This window comes from Patagioenas fasciata, chromosome 5 (genome assembly GCF_037038585.1).
Source record: "Patagioenas fasciata isolate bPatFas1 chromosome 5, bPatFas1.hap1, whole genome shotgun sequence".
In the NCBI taxonomy this organism is placed as follows: Eukaryota; Metazoa; Chordata; class Aves; order Columbiformes; family Columbidae; genus Patagioenas; species Patagioenas fasciata.
The window spans coordinates 46,554,504-46,569,694 of NC_092524.1; the positions used below are offsets into that span (position 1 = coordinate 46,554,504).

Here is a 15,191-nt window from a genome sequence, read left to right on the forward strand (position 1 = left end):
ATGTGGGCATGCACGCCCATATGTGGTGTGTTTTTCCCCTTTTTCCTGGACTCTGGGTGTGTCCAGACCAACTGAATTCAAAATGCTCCTTTTTTGGCACTGTAGTCTCTTCTCTGGTTTGGCATCTTAAGAATCTGGGGGAATCGTTTAAAGATCAGAAAACTCCATTCACTTGGGCCCCTGAAGGCTTCACATTATGTGACATGGTCATTCCAGTCGACTGAGCTCTGTCCCCTGCGGATGAGCCCATATAAGGAGGCTGTTTCCTGCATTTCACGCTCCCTGCCTGTCCCTCTGCCCTCCTGTGCTCCCTTTGCTGAAGAAAGCTGGTATTTTGGGACTGCAGCTCCTGCCTCATTCCTGGTCCCTGTTTATTTTTGGAGGATGACTATTTTTGCTCCTATCAAGGAGCTATGCAGGGTCATGCCCCCTCCCTGCAGCAGGCAGTGGCTGCCCCTGGCAGGGTCTCTTCATTTCCCACACTCACAAACAATGCTTCTGCTTCAAGAAACAAACACGGGAGACCCTTACCATCAGGGGTTAGCTCAACCCTGTCCTCATCTGTGGCAAGAAGTAGTTTGGCTTTGGCTCAGGGTTGACCCCACCACACATGCAAGGTCTCGTCTATCAGGTCAAAAATCCTCAGGAGTCACCCAGCTCATTCAATTTCTTATTAAAAACTGTGGGAGCCACCTGTCCTCCCACCATTGCTTCAGCTTAGAATCCTTTGCCAGCTACCATTTTTCCCTGCTTTGGGACATCTTCTACCCAGTCATCCTTTCTCATGATGGTCCTTTCACAGGTCCCTGTAACACATCTTCCCTCACTGGGCACCATCAGTTAGGAGCTATGTAAACTGAAATTAATCAGCTGGGTTCACCTTGCCCCTCTGCTTTAACCACTGCTCCTCATGCAAAACACTGAAGCCACTGCTGTACAAGGTGCTTCAGGCAGGGGGAACCAAGCCCAAAACTGCCAAAGGCAGCGGGCAGCCCCCACATGATGGGAATTCATAGCCCTGCACTTTGAAAATTCCCCTGGTAAGCCCCAAGCTGAATTCCTGTTTTCTCTTGCCACAGGGCAGTGCCACACAAGACAATGCAAGAAAACAGTAGGGAGTGTCTTTAAGCTCCAGATGAACTTCCCCTTTAGCATTTCAGTGGTGGCAGTGGTGGGATTACTCTCAACTAACTTTAGAGGTGTTTGGTATGTCTGGCTGTATCTGAACTTGGCGTCTAGCTTCATGTTCTAGGCAGTGGACAAAAGCAGACACTTTTTAGGAACAATGTGTCATCTAAAACAGGATGTCTAAAACATGCTGAGTTGTACCCTAGGAAACATGTAACATGTGATACCTCCCACTGAAATGTGGGCGGCAGTAATGAATGAGTTCCTGCTGAACCACATTTTGCCAGGAGAGCGCATCAGCTGTGGGTTCATCTGCTGCTGTGTTGTGTGACCTGAAACTTGTCAAGGTACCAATTAGAGTGATACATCTTTTGCTTACAGAGGCACTTAAAAACCTGTCCTGCAATATTTTTCTTCTTTTTATTTTATGAATAAACAGCATTTTAAATACTATCTCTCCATCTGTTATTTGGTAAAGTGTTACATTACTTTGTATGGACCTGGTGTCTCAATTGCCTTGACTGGAACTGGCTGTAACTTGTCTCTTCTCTTCATATTAAAGGGTCCACCACCTAAACCCCCACGCCGGCAAGGAGGCTGGGCAGATGGTTCTGTACTGGCACCTACCAAGTGAGTCCTCACTTCTTTCCTTATTAAGACATGGATTAAGTGAACATCACTAGTTGGGCTTTGCTGTTGCAGGCGTTGGAACGGTTTTTCTGGATCTTGTAGATGGCGCGTGTCTCCAATATCATTGTAACTCCTTCAAAATGTTTGAAGTATTGCTCATTTGGTTCTGCTGGTCAGTGCTCTTCTTAAACTGGCCTGGCAGAGCTCAGAAGCTCTAAGGCAGTGTATTCCTTACCTGGTACAGTAGCTGGAAGGAGTCAGAATGTAATAAGCATGTTAAGTGCAGGAACTGGGAAGGAAGGATTTGACTGCTTGCGTCCTTTCCAGGAGAGTGACACGTGACAGGGCCCCACTGACAAGAATGCAATGAACAGTTCAGGATTTAGTGATCAACCTTGACAGTAAAGGTGAAATTTGTCAATGTTTGTGTGTGTATAGGGTTATGGTATAATGGAGATGGATGGATATGGTCAGCAAGAAGAGATGGGAGGAAAAAAGTATACAAATTGTAGTGTTGGTTGGGAAGCCTGATGCTTATGAAGGACACCTAAGGGAAAGGAAGAAATATCTGGATGTGGCAATAGAATGGGTATGAAAACTAAAGGACAGACTGGGAGGAGATATCTTCGTTTCAAGCTGTTTGTTATTTTCAAGCTGTAAAGTTATGCTGGTGTTACATTTCTTTTTCACAGAGCTGAAGTACTCAGTCATGGGGTAGTGTGAGATTTCTTGTATACATTGAGGCCTGTAATAAGAGTGTATATATCTGAACGTATACTTTGTATGCACTCTGATTTGTGGAAAAGTTATGTACTTTCTTTCTTGGAAGCCTGAGGATGGGAGAGGATACCCAGAAACCTGCTACACAGTCAGTAGTTCTTAGGATGTGAGAAAGGTGGTTTATATTGTGGGGTAGCCCTTCTGGAAAACAGTACTTTTCTGGGAAGATTATCACTCTATCTCTGAAGAACCAATCAGCTGGAAATCTGGAGACTGGAGTAAAGCAAAGGAATAAAGATCTCAGCCTGAATTCTTTCTGTTCCTCTCAAGTTTTAACTCTGATAATGGTATTATTTTCCATAGGCTGGCTGCAGCTAGAAGTTGCCATTGCAAAAGTGTACCTAGCTAAGGGTTATAAAAAAATGACACCGATGATTTTGCATCTTAGTAGATCCAAGCAGAAGCTTTATGGAAATGTGATAAGAGAATAAGAGAACAAGGGTGAATTGCATTGTTTAGGAAAAGATAAATTATGTAAGTGTTGGCTAGGTGAAAGACTGGATCGGAGGTAATACAGTTATTCAGGGCTGTGCCTCATGTGCCCATGGGCAGGGTACAGGTTCCTACTGTAACAGCAGTGTGCCATGCGCTACTTTAAGATGTTTTCCGTTTTTGACCCTAGCCTCATCTGATAGATTTGAAGCAGTAGCTATCAGTGGTGTTTCTCCAGCACCCCATTGCATAGTTTACAGCTATAGCAGGTGTCTGGAGTAAATGCTCCTGGGAGGTTGGACACAATTCAGCTGAAGAAGCACAACAGGAGGAGGGCTGCAGACCTTTCTGCCTGTGGAACCTGTGAAAGCCTGCACAGTGGGACGTGAGATGAAGGTATGCCCCTTGCTCAGTCATGCATATGATGTCATGTCATATCTGACAGTATTATTTTCATTTATATTGATAGCTTTTATTGAATTAATTTTATAAAGGAGAGGTTTGTTCTGACTTTCTTTAGTCACATGAGGTACAAGGATTTTGTACAACTAGTTCCCATGTCTTTTGTTTCCTTCAGCTGTGTATTTTTCCCGAGCTGGTCTCTCTCCTCTCCCTTAAAGTCTGAGATGCTGGCCTGTAAGACTGTCTCCGTGACATATCCCAGAGTAAAGCCTTCATGTGAAAAGTCTGAGTCATCGGCTGATGTCATACCAATGTTGCTGTAGCTTTGTTGTTTCTGTTTTCTCAGGCTCTGTCTCCCCACAGCTTTCAACCCATTTGACTCAGTTTAGAAGCCCATCAAATTAACTTGCACCAGTTTCACTAATGTAGTTAGAATAACATGCTTCTATTGATATATCTGATGTAGGTATAAGCACTTTTATGCCAGTATAACTGAGCCTACACTTGGGAATTGTACTGCTTTAAATAATTTGGTTTTCAGAACTGACAGTGTTAAAATCTGTGATTTCTTTTATTTATTTATTTATTTAATTTACTTAGGAAGGATGAGCAGAGTGGCTACAGTTAGATTTTCAGTGTTGTGTAAATATATTTTGGATCAGATGGGATACTGCACCCACTTGTGAAATTATCTTGTAGCTGTTTATGTGTAATTCTTTCCCCATTTCAGGTCTAAGCTTTTAGTTCTCTTTCTGACAGATCCAGCCAGTTACAACCGCACACTTGTTGCTTTTCCTGCAGACAAACTTAAACTCTTCTCTGCTGTATTTCTATTTAGAGTCTTATCAATGTGAAATGATCACTTGAAATTGTTCTTTTTGTTTCCATTTGGCACGTAAGAATAAAATTCAATTTGCAACCTGGTTTTCTGTTTTTCTACCTTTGCTGCTGCCTCTTAGTCCCTTACCTGCCCAGCTCTTGTCATACCTAGCTAAATTTACAAATATTCTCACCATCTTGCTGATTCTTTCCATCAGACTACTGCTGTCTCAGACTGCTGCAAGATAGGAAGAGGAGGAGGGCTCTTGAAGTTTCCCAACCTGTAATTAGTTTTGAAATTAATTTGTACAGATGATGTGCAAGTAAATGAAGTATTTTATCATGAGTTCCCATAGCATTTACAACTGTCAGATATTTAAATTCCTGAGAACAATGAAAATGCTGTCTTTTACTGATGAGTTTTCAAAAATCACACATGGAAGGTTACTTTGGACTCCCAATACCTCTGTGGAACAGCTATCATTGCTCTGAGTCTCATTTTGTAAATCTAGATAATGATGAAGACTGCAGGTAAGCGTCTGAGCAAACCCTCAGACTTGTCCTCTGCAATCACCAAATAAATGGTGCAAAGTAGTGACAGAAGAATCTTTTTTCCTTACTGACATGGCCCTCTGCACCTGAATCTGTTGTATTTATTTAAATTTGTACTCAGAGAGAATAATCACTATGAGACGAGGCAGTCCCACTGCTGCCCCAGCAGTATTCTAGTCCCAGGATTAGAGGAAAGTGGACCAGCCAAGAACCTAGGCAGCTACTTGGAGCCTACTACCCTGCTGAGTTTACACAAATAACAGTAATTACAGCTTGCGTTGCTACAGAAGCAGCTCTCTAACCACTGGATGGAGCCCAAGTGCCATTCTGAACGCTGTGCTGATGTCTTTAATGACATCGATGTTGACACTTGTGACAAGCAAAGCAGAGGTTTATTGTCAGGTTATCTCATGCATCAGAGGGAAGAAACACAAAGTGCCTGCCAATGGGAAAAAGGGCACTTAGTTTTGCATACTGGTGAGGATTTGACAAAGGAGAGGTGCTTCCAGGCTCCATTTAATTCCAGCTTCTGCTAGTCTCATCTCTCTGACTTTCATTATAGAATTTCTTAATTTTTTCTCCTTGTTAGTATCTTTATTTATTTGTTTCTTGGGACACTTTCAGTTTACTTGGGTCTTTGATCCCTTTGGTCTTGCAGTCTTCCTGTGATCAACCCCTTAAAATTCATACAGTTCTGCAGGCAGCAGCTGAGGTTGTTGTGGAATAAACACAGCTCATTTCAGGTGGCCCTGAAAGCAAATGCAAGTGCTGCTTTCAGTAGGAGCCCCTTCCAGTGCCTGCATGTGTACCTTCTTTCTTCTACAGGGACCGTGGCAGTTTAGCAACAGGTGCTCCAGCTACAACTGAAATTTCTACTTTCTGACTAGTAGGTCATACAGAGTTGGAATAATCAAGGCTTGTTTAGGAAAATGACCATGCTGAAGTATTTTGGAACAGAAGTGCTGGTACAGTGTCCAGGAATGCATTTACATGAAAGCAAATATTAAGAGCCTGTAGGAATGAAGGGGATGAAGTCGGAGTGACCTTTAGAGCAAGGTAACCCAGCGTCTGTGTAGATATCATTTGGGGCTCTGGAGAGTTGGCAATGGTGAGATTGCACCCTGGAGCTGGACAAAAGTTATTTAAGAGATTAAGGGGTTTTATGATTCAAGGTCTCTAGAGGTAAGTAAAGTTAAAAACCTCCTGTTTCAAAAATATGGGCTTAAACTCTCCTGTGTTTTATCTAGATGAAATGACCCCTGAGAGTGCCAGGTTTGTAGAACCTCCAGCCATCCCTGTCTTGCAACTGGGAGTAGTAAAGTGCTCATGAATTCCTCTATCTGATATGGTACAGGGAAGCTTGTGTTACTGCTTCTGCCCTCTGCTCCCCATCCAGCAGTGTTGAGGTAAATCTCAGGCTGGGCTTCCCTGGGACACTGCCACGGTGGGAGTGGAGCCAGGCTCCAGGCTATGGGGAAGGCGGCAGCCTCATTCTGCATCTTGTAGCCATCTGTGCATGTCCTCAGTGATGTGAAGAGCATAGGCACAAAGGATCAAGGCTGCCAAGTGAGGGGGCACAACTTAGAAGGAGAAGAAAGAAAAGGAAGTCTGATTAAGTTTTGTCTTGAAGTGTCTGTTTTTGGGTTTGTCCCTGCATTGATCTGCAAGGGAATGAGGCAAGTAATGGCCCCTTGGGGACCTTCAGGACTTTCCTCTCAATGTCAGCCGTCATTTTCAATCACCTTCTCCCTCCCAGCCATTAATTTTGGCCCAGGATCATGGGGACTTGTCCATCTATCACTCCTAATTGACACTAAATGATCTGTCAGTTTATTGATGAACGGCAGGAGTGGAATTGTCACAATATATTTTACTTTCTAACAACTCCTCCTGACAATTTTACCTTGTCCATCTCACTCTCCTCACATAAATCTCCATTGGCCTCTCATTCCTTCTCTTGGGCTGATCTGGTGCCAGCCGCCTCCACGCCATCAGCACGCATCAAGGACATCAAGATGGCGGTAAGCTGCAATATGCAGGCCCAGGGTGGGTTTTTTCCTGCTCTTCCGTCCCCACCTCCTCTTTCCTTTCCTTTTTTTTTTTTTCCTTTTTAATTTTTTTTTTCTGTTTTTTTTTTTAATACTCTGGATGTTCCAGGAATGCTAACAGGCTCTTGTCCTCATGTCCCTCTATGTCGTTGCTGGGGTGAGCTCTCCTTGGTGTTTCTGTTTAGAGTCAGTAAAGATAACTGGCAGAAAAAGGAAAGTCCCTAAAACACAGGAGAATCACCTGACAATCCCTTAGTACTATGGCTGTCATGGGGGATTTTTTTCTTTGAATCCTGCTAGACTTGTGCCCATTCCTGTGTCTTTGCAGTGCTCGGAGGAGCCTAGAAAAAGAGTTGGGCTTTTTTTCTTCCTTTTATCTTATTTTTCCTTTTTTTTTTTTTCTTTTTTTTGTAAGCCAGATTTCTATTTATTTCTTCTCTGTTAATGAAGTTTTCTTTGACTTCTTTTTCCTGAAAGACACTGGGCAATGGTGGAACTAGTAGGATTGTAGCCTCTTGCTCCACTAGAAGATGAAGCCTGCATGACAGAAACAGAACAGGAGTGTGACATTTTTGGTAACAGTCCATGTAAGCTGCTGAGGTGGCAGAGTGTGCTCAGGGTGAATTATTTTTTATTTTTTCGATTGAGGACAAAGCGTCTTCCTTATTTACTTCTCTGCATCTCCAAGAAATTTATTAGTAAATTCAGGGGATACTATCCTTGCTGTCCCAAATGTTTCTGGTTTGAAAAAGCAAAACCCTCTTGAAGAACATGTGCAACTTGCAACCCTTTTGTATTTGTCAAAGCCAAAGCTAAAAACTTGTCTGGCCTTTGCAGGTCACCTCTAAATTTGCTGCGAAATCAGGCTTAATGCAGTTGGCCTGTGGAAAGAGACCTAACATGACCTGATCTACTTGCTTGGCCCTATTTCCCCCTCCCCCAGCTCCCCTTCCCGTATAACCCCTCTACTATTCTTAAGTTCTTAATCCAAGTTCTTAATATATTTTCTTTGAGAAGCTGTTGCTCTCAGATGACAGCACAAGGTGCCATTTAGTAATAAACATCTGGTTCTTTCTAGTGTTTTTCATTTAAATGTTTTCAGTGAGGCCAAGCACAAGTAAATGTTTTTTGGCCTGGTACTTCGGAATCACAAGTTTGTTTTCTGTTGTGGGATTTGAAAAAAAAAACAACCTTAGATACTTCTTTGCATTCTAGTCCTGTCTGCTTTAGTAGTCAGTTCTTCTCTGTAACAATGAGGATCAGAAGTGTGCTTTTCTTTAAATGGAAACTGAAATGGTCCTCTAACCCCAAGAGCCACTTGGTGTGAGATTTGGCCCTGGTGCTTACTGGAGACTGAAGACGTGATCACTTGGATCAGAGCCCCTGTTCTCAGGGACCGATGATGTGTGGTGGATACCTCGAGAAACTGCAGCTCTGTTTTCCCACACAGCAGGAATTTGTATTGAGTGTTGTTGTTTTTCCTGTTGCTCAGTGGGAGCTCTGCACAGCTCTGCTGGTCAGCTCTACCAGTGAGCAAGTCAAGGAGCCCTGGGAACATCTGTTACGGGGACGATGCAGTGAGTAGGCTGAGGTTCAGTCATCCCCATGAACTCTCTGTCACCTTATTCTTTCATGCCAGTTCCTAAGTCCTGCTTGCCAGAACTTTCCTCTTTTGTTTTCTCTGTTAAGCAAACTCACATATTAGGACATGAGGGGAAGCAACAACACTTCTGCTAGAGATTGATTCGTCCCTCACAAACCGATTTCAGCGGGAGCTGGTTAGCCGCAGTGTCTGTCGGATCCTGTCCCACTGAGCTTGCCTGCTTATTGCTCCTTCCTCCTCCAGTGCCGTGCCCTAGGGCAGTGTGTTCAACATGCAGTCCAGGCAGCCTGTGAGGGACCAGAAGGTGGACGGTGGGACCATTACAGTTTAAAAAATGTGTGTCTGCTTAAAACCCTGTTGTGCAGATATAGACTGACATGTGCCCCCCGGGCTTGGAAGTGGAGGAGTATGAGGTGACATCCTATGACAGAAATAAAGGTTCATAGTAGTCCTTGCTCTGCTGAAATCAATGGCAAAACTTGCCATGATTTTAGGAAATGTGAAGATTGAACTCCTTGATTTAATCAAGGCAAACCTGCCTTTTCCAGGGAATGGGGCAACAACTTAACTGATGAGAGCCGCAAGGAAGGTGCAATGGAATACCTGAGAAGACACCTCATGGTAGTGCTTTCCAGCAGGGGCTGCAGTTCTGAGTTACATACAGCTGTGATGAGTGTTTTCCTCTCCTTATGCCACAGCAAACAAGCAGTGACCAAGACTGACACTTGGAGAGCTGGGAGAACTAATCAGTTAGCACTTGTGTGTCATTTTGTATGTCTAACTTAGTTTTGCCTTAGGCTATTGAACAAGCTGCAACTGGTAGCTCACGGCCTGCTCACTATGATGATGGGCACTAAAAAACACTTGAGCAAGGGAGTACAATGTCCTTTTTTATCTTCTTCTGCCCTCCCTCAGTCTTAGACCTGAACTACAGTCTGTGCCCTAGAGGCAAAAGGCTTCATGTCTCCCAGTGGGCTGAGCCAAGCCTTGGCGTTGGGGTGGGTTAGGTTTGGGAGGGAAGCACAGAGGCAGAACGCTGGCCAGTTCCAAGCTTCCTCCACGCACAACCTGCCTCTTTGCTCTCCCTTTTACTCCCCTGGTCTCTCAAAGCAGAATGTACTTCTGAACATCAGGCGTTCATTTTTTTTTTTTTCCCATTTCGTTCTTTTAGCAAGAGGGCAGCTTGAAGCGACTTTCTGGTTCCACATGATTCATAAAGAGAAGTGGTTGGGACATACCAGGAAATATGCTAACACGCCGGCAGATGAAATTTCTCCCCCGGCCCCGCTGCCAGGGCCGCGTAAAATAGATAAACCACCCTTGGATCTCGACCGCTCCTGCGGTGCGCGCCCACCCGGCCGGGGCCAGCCTGCAGCCGCCGCGGGTTGACCCTTTGCCGACAATCACATCGAAGCCCCCGCGCTCGCCTCCCCCGACAGCCGAGCGGGCCGGGCCCCGCCGTCCCGCCGCCTGCGCGGGGAGCCCGGGCCGGGCGTCACGCCCTCGGGGCCCGGCAGAGGGCGGCCGCGGCCCGGCAACGCTGCGGCGGCGGCGGGGGCCCCGGGGAGCGCGGCCCGGAGCAGCGCCCGCCCGGCGGCACCGAGTCCCTGGGCGGCGGGGCGGAGCGGGGAGAGCGCTGCGCCGAGCGGGCTGGGGAGCCGGGGAGAGCAAAGCGGCCCCCAGCGGAGAGCGGCCCGCCCGGGCAGGGGGCAACCAGAGCGGGTCAGCGGGCTGTCAGCGCTCCCAGCCCTTTCTCTGTCCCCTCGCCACGCTAGACTGGATGCTCCTGTCCAGCCGCCTCAGTTTTCGTTTTAGCAAACTACCATAATTGCTTCCCTTTTACTTAGCTGTGTTGCCCGACCTCACCTCCCTGGGCACGTAGAAGCGCACCTTCGATCTTGCACACTGGCTTCCTGGCACCTGCCTGTGGCTTGGTGCAGGATACAAGCATGTCTAGAGCTCCCATGAGCTGTGGACATTAAAAGGTTTCAAGGACATTTTCCCCCATTCATCCCAGTTATGTCCCCTGCTAAAATAGGTTAACGGTGTCTAATTAACCACTGCACATTGTCATGCTGCATAAAGATAGCATCCTGGTTGTTCTCTGAGCCCTGCTACTTTATCTCCATTTAGGTCTCTATGGTAGTCCATTAAATGAGAAAGAAACAGTTTTAACAGAGATGATGTCTACATTAGAACTGCCTTTCACCCTTCAGCACAGAAGTTGCAGGCAGCTCCCAAGGCAGCTCAGCTGTACGTTAGGGGTGAGTGGAGGGAGAAGCCTCTGTTCTGAGGTTCAACCCCCTCTCATGAATGTGGAGGGAGGATTCCTGCTGGCCAGAACTGAGCGAAGACAACACTCGAGAGCAAGATGAAATCTGTATAATCTGTGCTGGGACACAGCTAGGAGAGAAACAGGTATTCTTCACTGGAGTTACATAACATGGGGTTATAGGGGGTCTGTCAGGGTCTTCTGCCCAGTTTCTCAGCTATTCAACACCCTGGAATAGAGATGGGGTCAGCAGCTGGCCAAAGCCAGGGGGAATATCCTGGGATTTTTGACATGTTTGGGAGCACAGACAGCCTTGCAGTGAGAGGGAATTTTAAACAGAGCTGTCCAGGTGATAGAGTCAGTCCATGTTCTTTGGCCCTCCAGATGCAATGGGCTTATCAGGAGAAATGAAAGCAAAAGAGATATCACTGTCTCACAAAATTAGGGGGTGACTGGTGTATAGGACAGGAGACAATGCACTTCTGAGCACTGCTCCTAGGATTATATTGTTTTGTTTGCCCAAGTAATTGAGTGGGTGTATCTGTAGTTCATAGACAATTGCTCATTTTGTAGGTGGTTGTTGCTACCTTCCCTGGGCTGTGCCTCCTGCTGGAGCAAACAAACCACGGCAGTGCACTTCTTGTTGCTGAGAATGCAAGAAAAGAGTAAGAAATCCATCTGTGCTGGCTTTAGTTTACAGTCTGGTTTCCTGCATGTCTGCTTTCACTCACCACTAGAAGGCTGTGCCCATGAGGTGAATGGAGAGGATGCTGTGTACCCAGGCCTGATATTCCTGAAGGAGCTGGCATTGATAAGCTGAGCCAGTTCTCGGGAAGGGGTAGTACTCCATGGTGCCTAAAGCACCATGATAATCTCATGAAGAATACCTGCAGGGCTTCCCATAGCACCTGAAGAGCAAAGAGACAAGCAAGTGACCAGATCTCCATGTATAGTTTATGGAATGGACAGGGTTGGTGGTAGGGCACCTTTTGAGGATCTGTTAATGACTTCATTTATTGTCTTGAAGGTTTTTAATCTTAAGACACAAGGCAAAGCTTGTCTTTTCTCTCAGGGTCACTTTGTTAGGGAGATATACATCATGCAATTGGGCCAAAAAATGAAAAAGATCAGTCAGGAACAAACCAAATTTGTTTTGTGGAAAAGTAATTTGGCATCAAGCAAAATGAAAGGAAGCTTTATTAAAAAAAAAAACAAAGCAAACTGTAGGCCGGGATCTTCTTTACTGAATAGCTTAATCGTTATGGCCACAGAGAGTGTAAAACATGCAATTCCTTCCTGAGCTCCAGAAGTTGTATACTATATTTTGAGGATAGTTCTTTACTTGTGAGTATATAGACTGGTTTGAAATGCCAGTTTCATCAAATAATGCTATTCCAAATCATATATTAACAAACATATCTAGTACAGGGGACCTGGAAGCAGATGTCTTACCTAAACAGAACAACAGTCATTTCTGGCTCCTGCTCTAGTGCCATTGATATTTAAATGCTCTGTATAAACCACAGTACTGTCAGCACGAGACACTGGCATCACCTGCTGCCACCTTCGGACACTGTGTCATAGGGACAATGGAGGGGAGGCAGCAGTGGGGCTTTGGCTCACCCTAGAGAGAAGGGAACTGTCTTGTTTGACAGGAGAGTGTTCTAACTCCTGGGCTCTGAGATTAAAGGGGTCAATACTATTTGCCCCTCCCAGTTTATGAATTTGTTCCCCAAATTACTATTTTTTTCAATATAATTCAGCTGTTTCTTCATGAAGTATTTGTTTATTGCCCTGAATTAGTCCTTCCCTAACATAACAAGGAAAAGTTGGGAAAGCTTTAAGTCTCAAAACATAGTCTCTGCCTCTAGGACTAGCATATAACTACCTTCCCTGTGGGCCACCTGGATATCTGTCATGACAGGGAGCTCAGGAAGAAGAAACAGAAATTGCTTACAGGGGTAGCAGGAGTGACCCTCTCCTGGGAAGTATAAACATGTGCAGTGTTTCACTCCTGCCTGGGGACAGAAGATGAGCAAAGATGTAAGGAGTGTGAGTACTGAGGAATTGAGTGTTATTTGGGGCTGGACAATTATCAAGAGTAACGGGATCATGCTAAGAAGAGGTTAGATTGAACCTCCAGGAAATCATCTCACTGTGCAAGGCTGTGCAAAGGCATCGTTTGGGATGTTTCAGCTCAGTGAGGACAAGGCTCTGAAGACAGGGTATGGGAAGCAGTTCTGTGAAGGCAGAAGGGAGGGATAAAACATAATAAATCTTGCATCATCTTTCTATCTTTGTTTTCTCAGATTCTAAACTCCAGTGAGAGCTGGTGGTGGGCTCTCTGAAACCATCCCTTTCTTCATAGTATCAGGGGGTTCACAAAAAGTGCTTTGCACGGCCACTGGGGAGAAGGATGGAGCTGAACAATTATTCCTCACTGGAAAAGCTCTTTTGTAAATTCCCCAGCTCCATTGCACTTCTTCCTCTTCTAATGAACAGCAGAGTGTAGATATAGCTTAAAGCCCAGATTCAGCTGTCACCTACATACCTGCAGTTCTGATTATAGCGGTGGATATTACTGGGCTTGGGTCACCAATTCAGTATATTCTTTAGCTTCTCAGACTGCAGGCTGCAGGGAAAACAGTGGAGACAGGGGCTTTCTTCTCCTCATAGGCAGACGCTCTCTGTGCCTTGGTTCTTGCTCTTAGAAGAGTGAATTATACACAAGAGAGCTAGATGAGGACCATAACCTGCTAGAATAGAGAGCAGATGAGGAGAGGCCTGTCCCATCTCCTGGAAGTGCTTTGGAAGGGACAGTGCAAGGCATTGAAGCAACCTCTCTTACATCTTGGCGTGTCTGGGGACAGTGCATGTGGTAGGGGAGAGCCCCATGTATTCTTTGTCATGGCACCCTGACTTCAAGGGAGGGGAGAATATTTATTCTTAACGCATAGAGATGAAACTTCACTCTGCCAAATGGCCAAAGCAATCAGCGAGTGATGGAGTATCTGCTAAAAAGAAACCTGGCATTTAATTAACTTTTCAAAGTGCTGGTTCAGCAACCTCCATGTTTTACATTTTGAATATTGAACAAGCGTCCCTAATCGGGACTGAATTACTTCTGGGCTTGCTGGGGTGGAGAGCAAGGCAGCTGCCATTTGCCAGTGCCTCCCCCCCATGTTATTATTATGAACTCCTGTTAACTCAGCCAGATCAACCCTGATTTACGGCAGTGACAGCACATCTGACCCGAACTTCGCCAGCTCAGGTGGAGCTTCTAACCTACAAAGGCAACCAGATAATCTTTCTGTGCAGCCAGGGGAGGAAAGGACCTGTCGATCTCCCAGGGGCAGGCAGACAAAGTCTAGCATCTTCTTCACTCCCTAATGTGGTGACCTCCCTACTCAGGTAAGGCAAGTTTTACCTGCTGCTGATGGCAGTGGGGGTGAAAAAGTATCTGAGAAGCTAAAAAATCAGGGTGTTTGGCTCTTGCTGTATCTGGACATGGCTGTCTTTTTGGACTTAAATGGTTGTGCTTCAGTCTAATGCACTCAGGGACTTTTTGATGCACTGGTTTAATGATCACTCAGAATTCTTTAGAGGTGCAATGTGTTGTATCAGACCTGGTGTAGGAACTGTTTTGCACACTAACAGTGATACAGGGAAAGGTGCAGTTTTAAAATTTTCTCTAGTCTTTTCTAATCATAAGCTTTTCCTTGTCTTGCAGGTCAGGAAGAAAGCATGCAGAAGAAGTAGAAGAGTAAGTTCCCATTGTTGCTAAGGTGTCTTCAACATCTTTTACATCTGATCTCATGAAGAACGGACATGCAACTCTAAGCATCAGTACACCAAGATCTAGAACTTGGGAAGGGTGCAGAACCTGGCATGAATTCATGTCATGTGTCCTGGGATGGGGCAGGCTGGTCACTCTATAGTTCCCTGGATATGGAGTAGGTGGTGGCTCTGTCACTCCCATACGACAGAAAGAAGGAAAAGTAGAAAGCATCCACTTTCCTCCCACATCCATCCCAGGCCCTACCGTCTCAGGTACAAGGCAGCACTCTCAGCTGAGATTTCTGCTGAGTCCAGTGCTGAGGGGTATGGAAGAAGGTCAGGCTGCAGGCCAGGTGTACCTGGGAACTCCCCCTTTGACAGGCTGTGAGGCTTGTGGGAAGGAAGGGGACACAAGATGCTTTTCTGGGCTTGCGATTTAAATTTTTTCTTCTTCATGTTTTGCTGCAGCCATCGTCTCAGACAGCAGAGCCTGGAGGCATCAGATAGTGGAGGAGGTGAGGTATCACTTACGTGGCTGAAAGAAATGCCTTCATGCATGTCTGAGGGTTCTCCAGTAAAACCAGCAGAGGCATCGTGTAAGAAATTGCAAGGAAATGGACCATGCTGGGTGTAAACAAATGCGGGAGCTATTTAGTCTCCCTAACTGCTGAATAAGGGAGAGAGAGCAAAGGAATTGGCGAAGAGGATGAGGAAGTGAACCTGTAGTCTAACTCTGGCCCTTCATTAA

General features: G+C 45.6%; 1 protein-coding gene across 1 annotated transcript in view; it reads left to right on the forward strand.

Annotated features, from left to right (window-relative positions):
* IFT43 (intraflagellar transport 43) overlaps window positions 1-15,191 on the forward strand; it is a 46,215-nt gene that overhangs the window by 14,201 nt on the left and 16,823 nt on the right. The window contains exons 3-5 of the mRNA XM_065840041.2: window positions 1,691-1,758; window positions 14,397-14,429; window positions 14,912-14,958. Coding sequence (XP_065696113.1) covers window positions 1,691-1,758; window positions 14,397-14,429; window positions 14,912-14,958 — 148 coding nt within the window. The remainder of the gene's footprint in view (window positions 1-1,690; window positions 1,759-14,396; window positions 14,430-14,911; window positions 14,959-15,191) is intronic.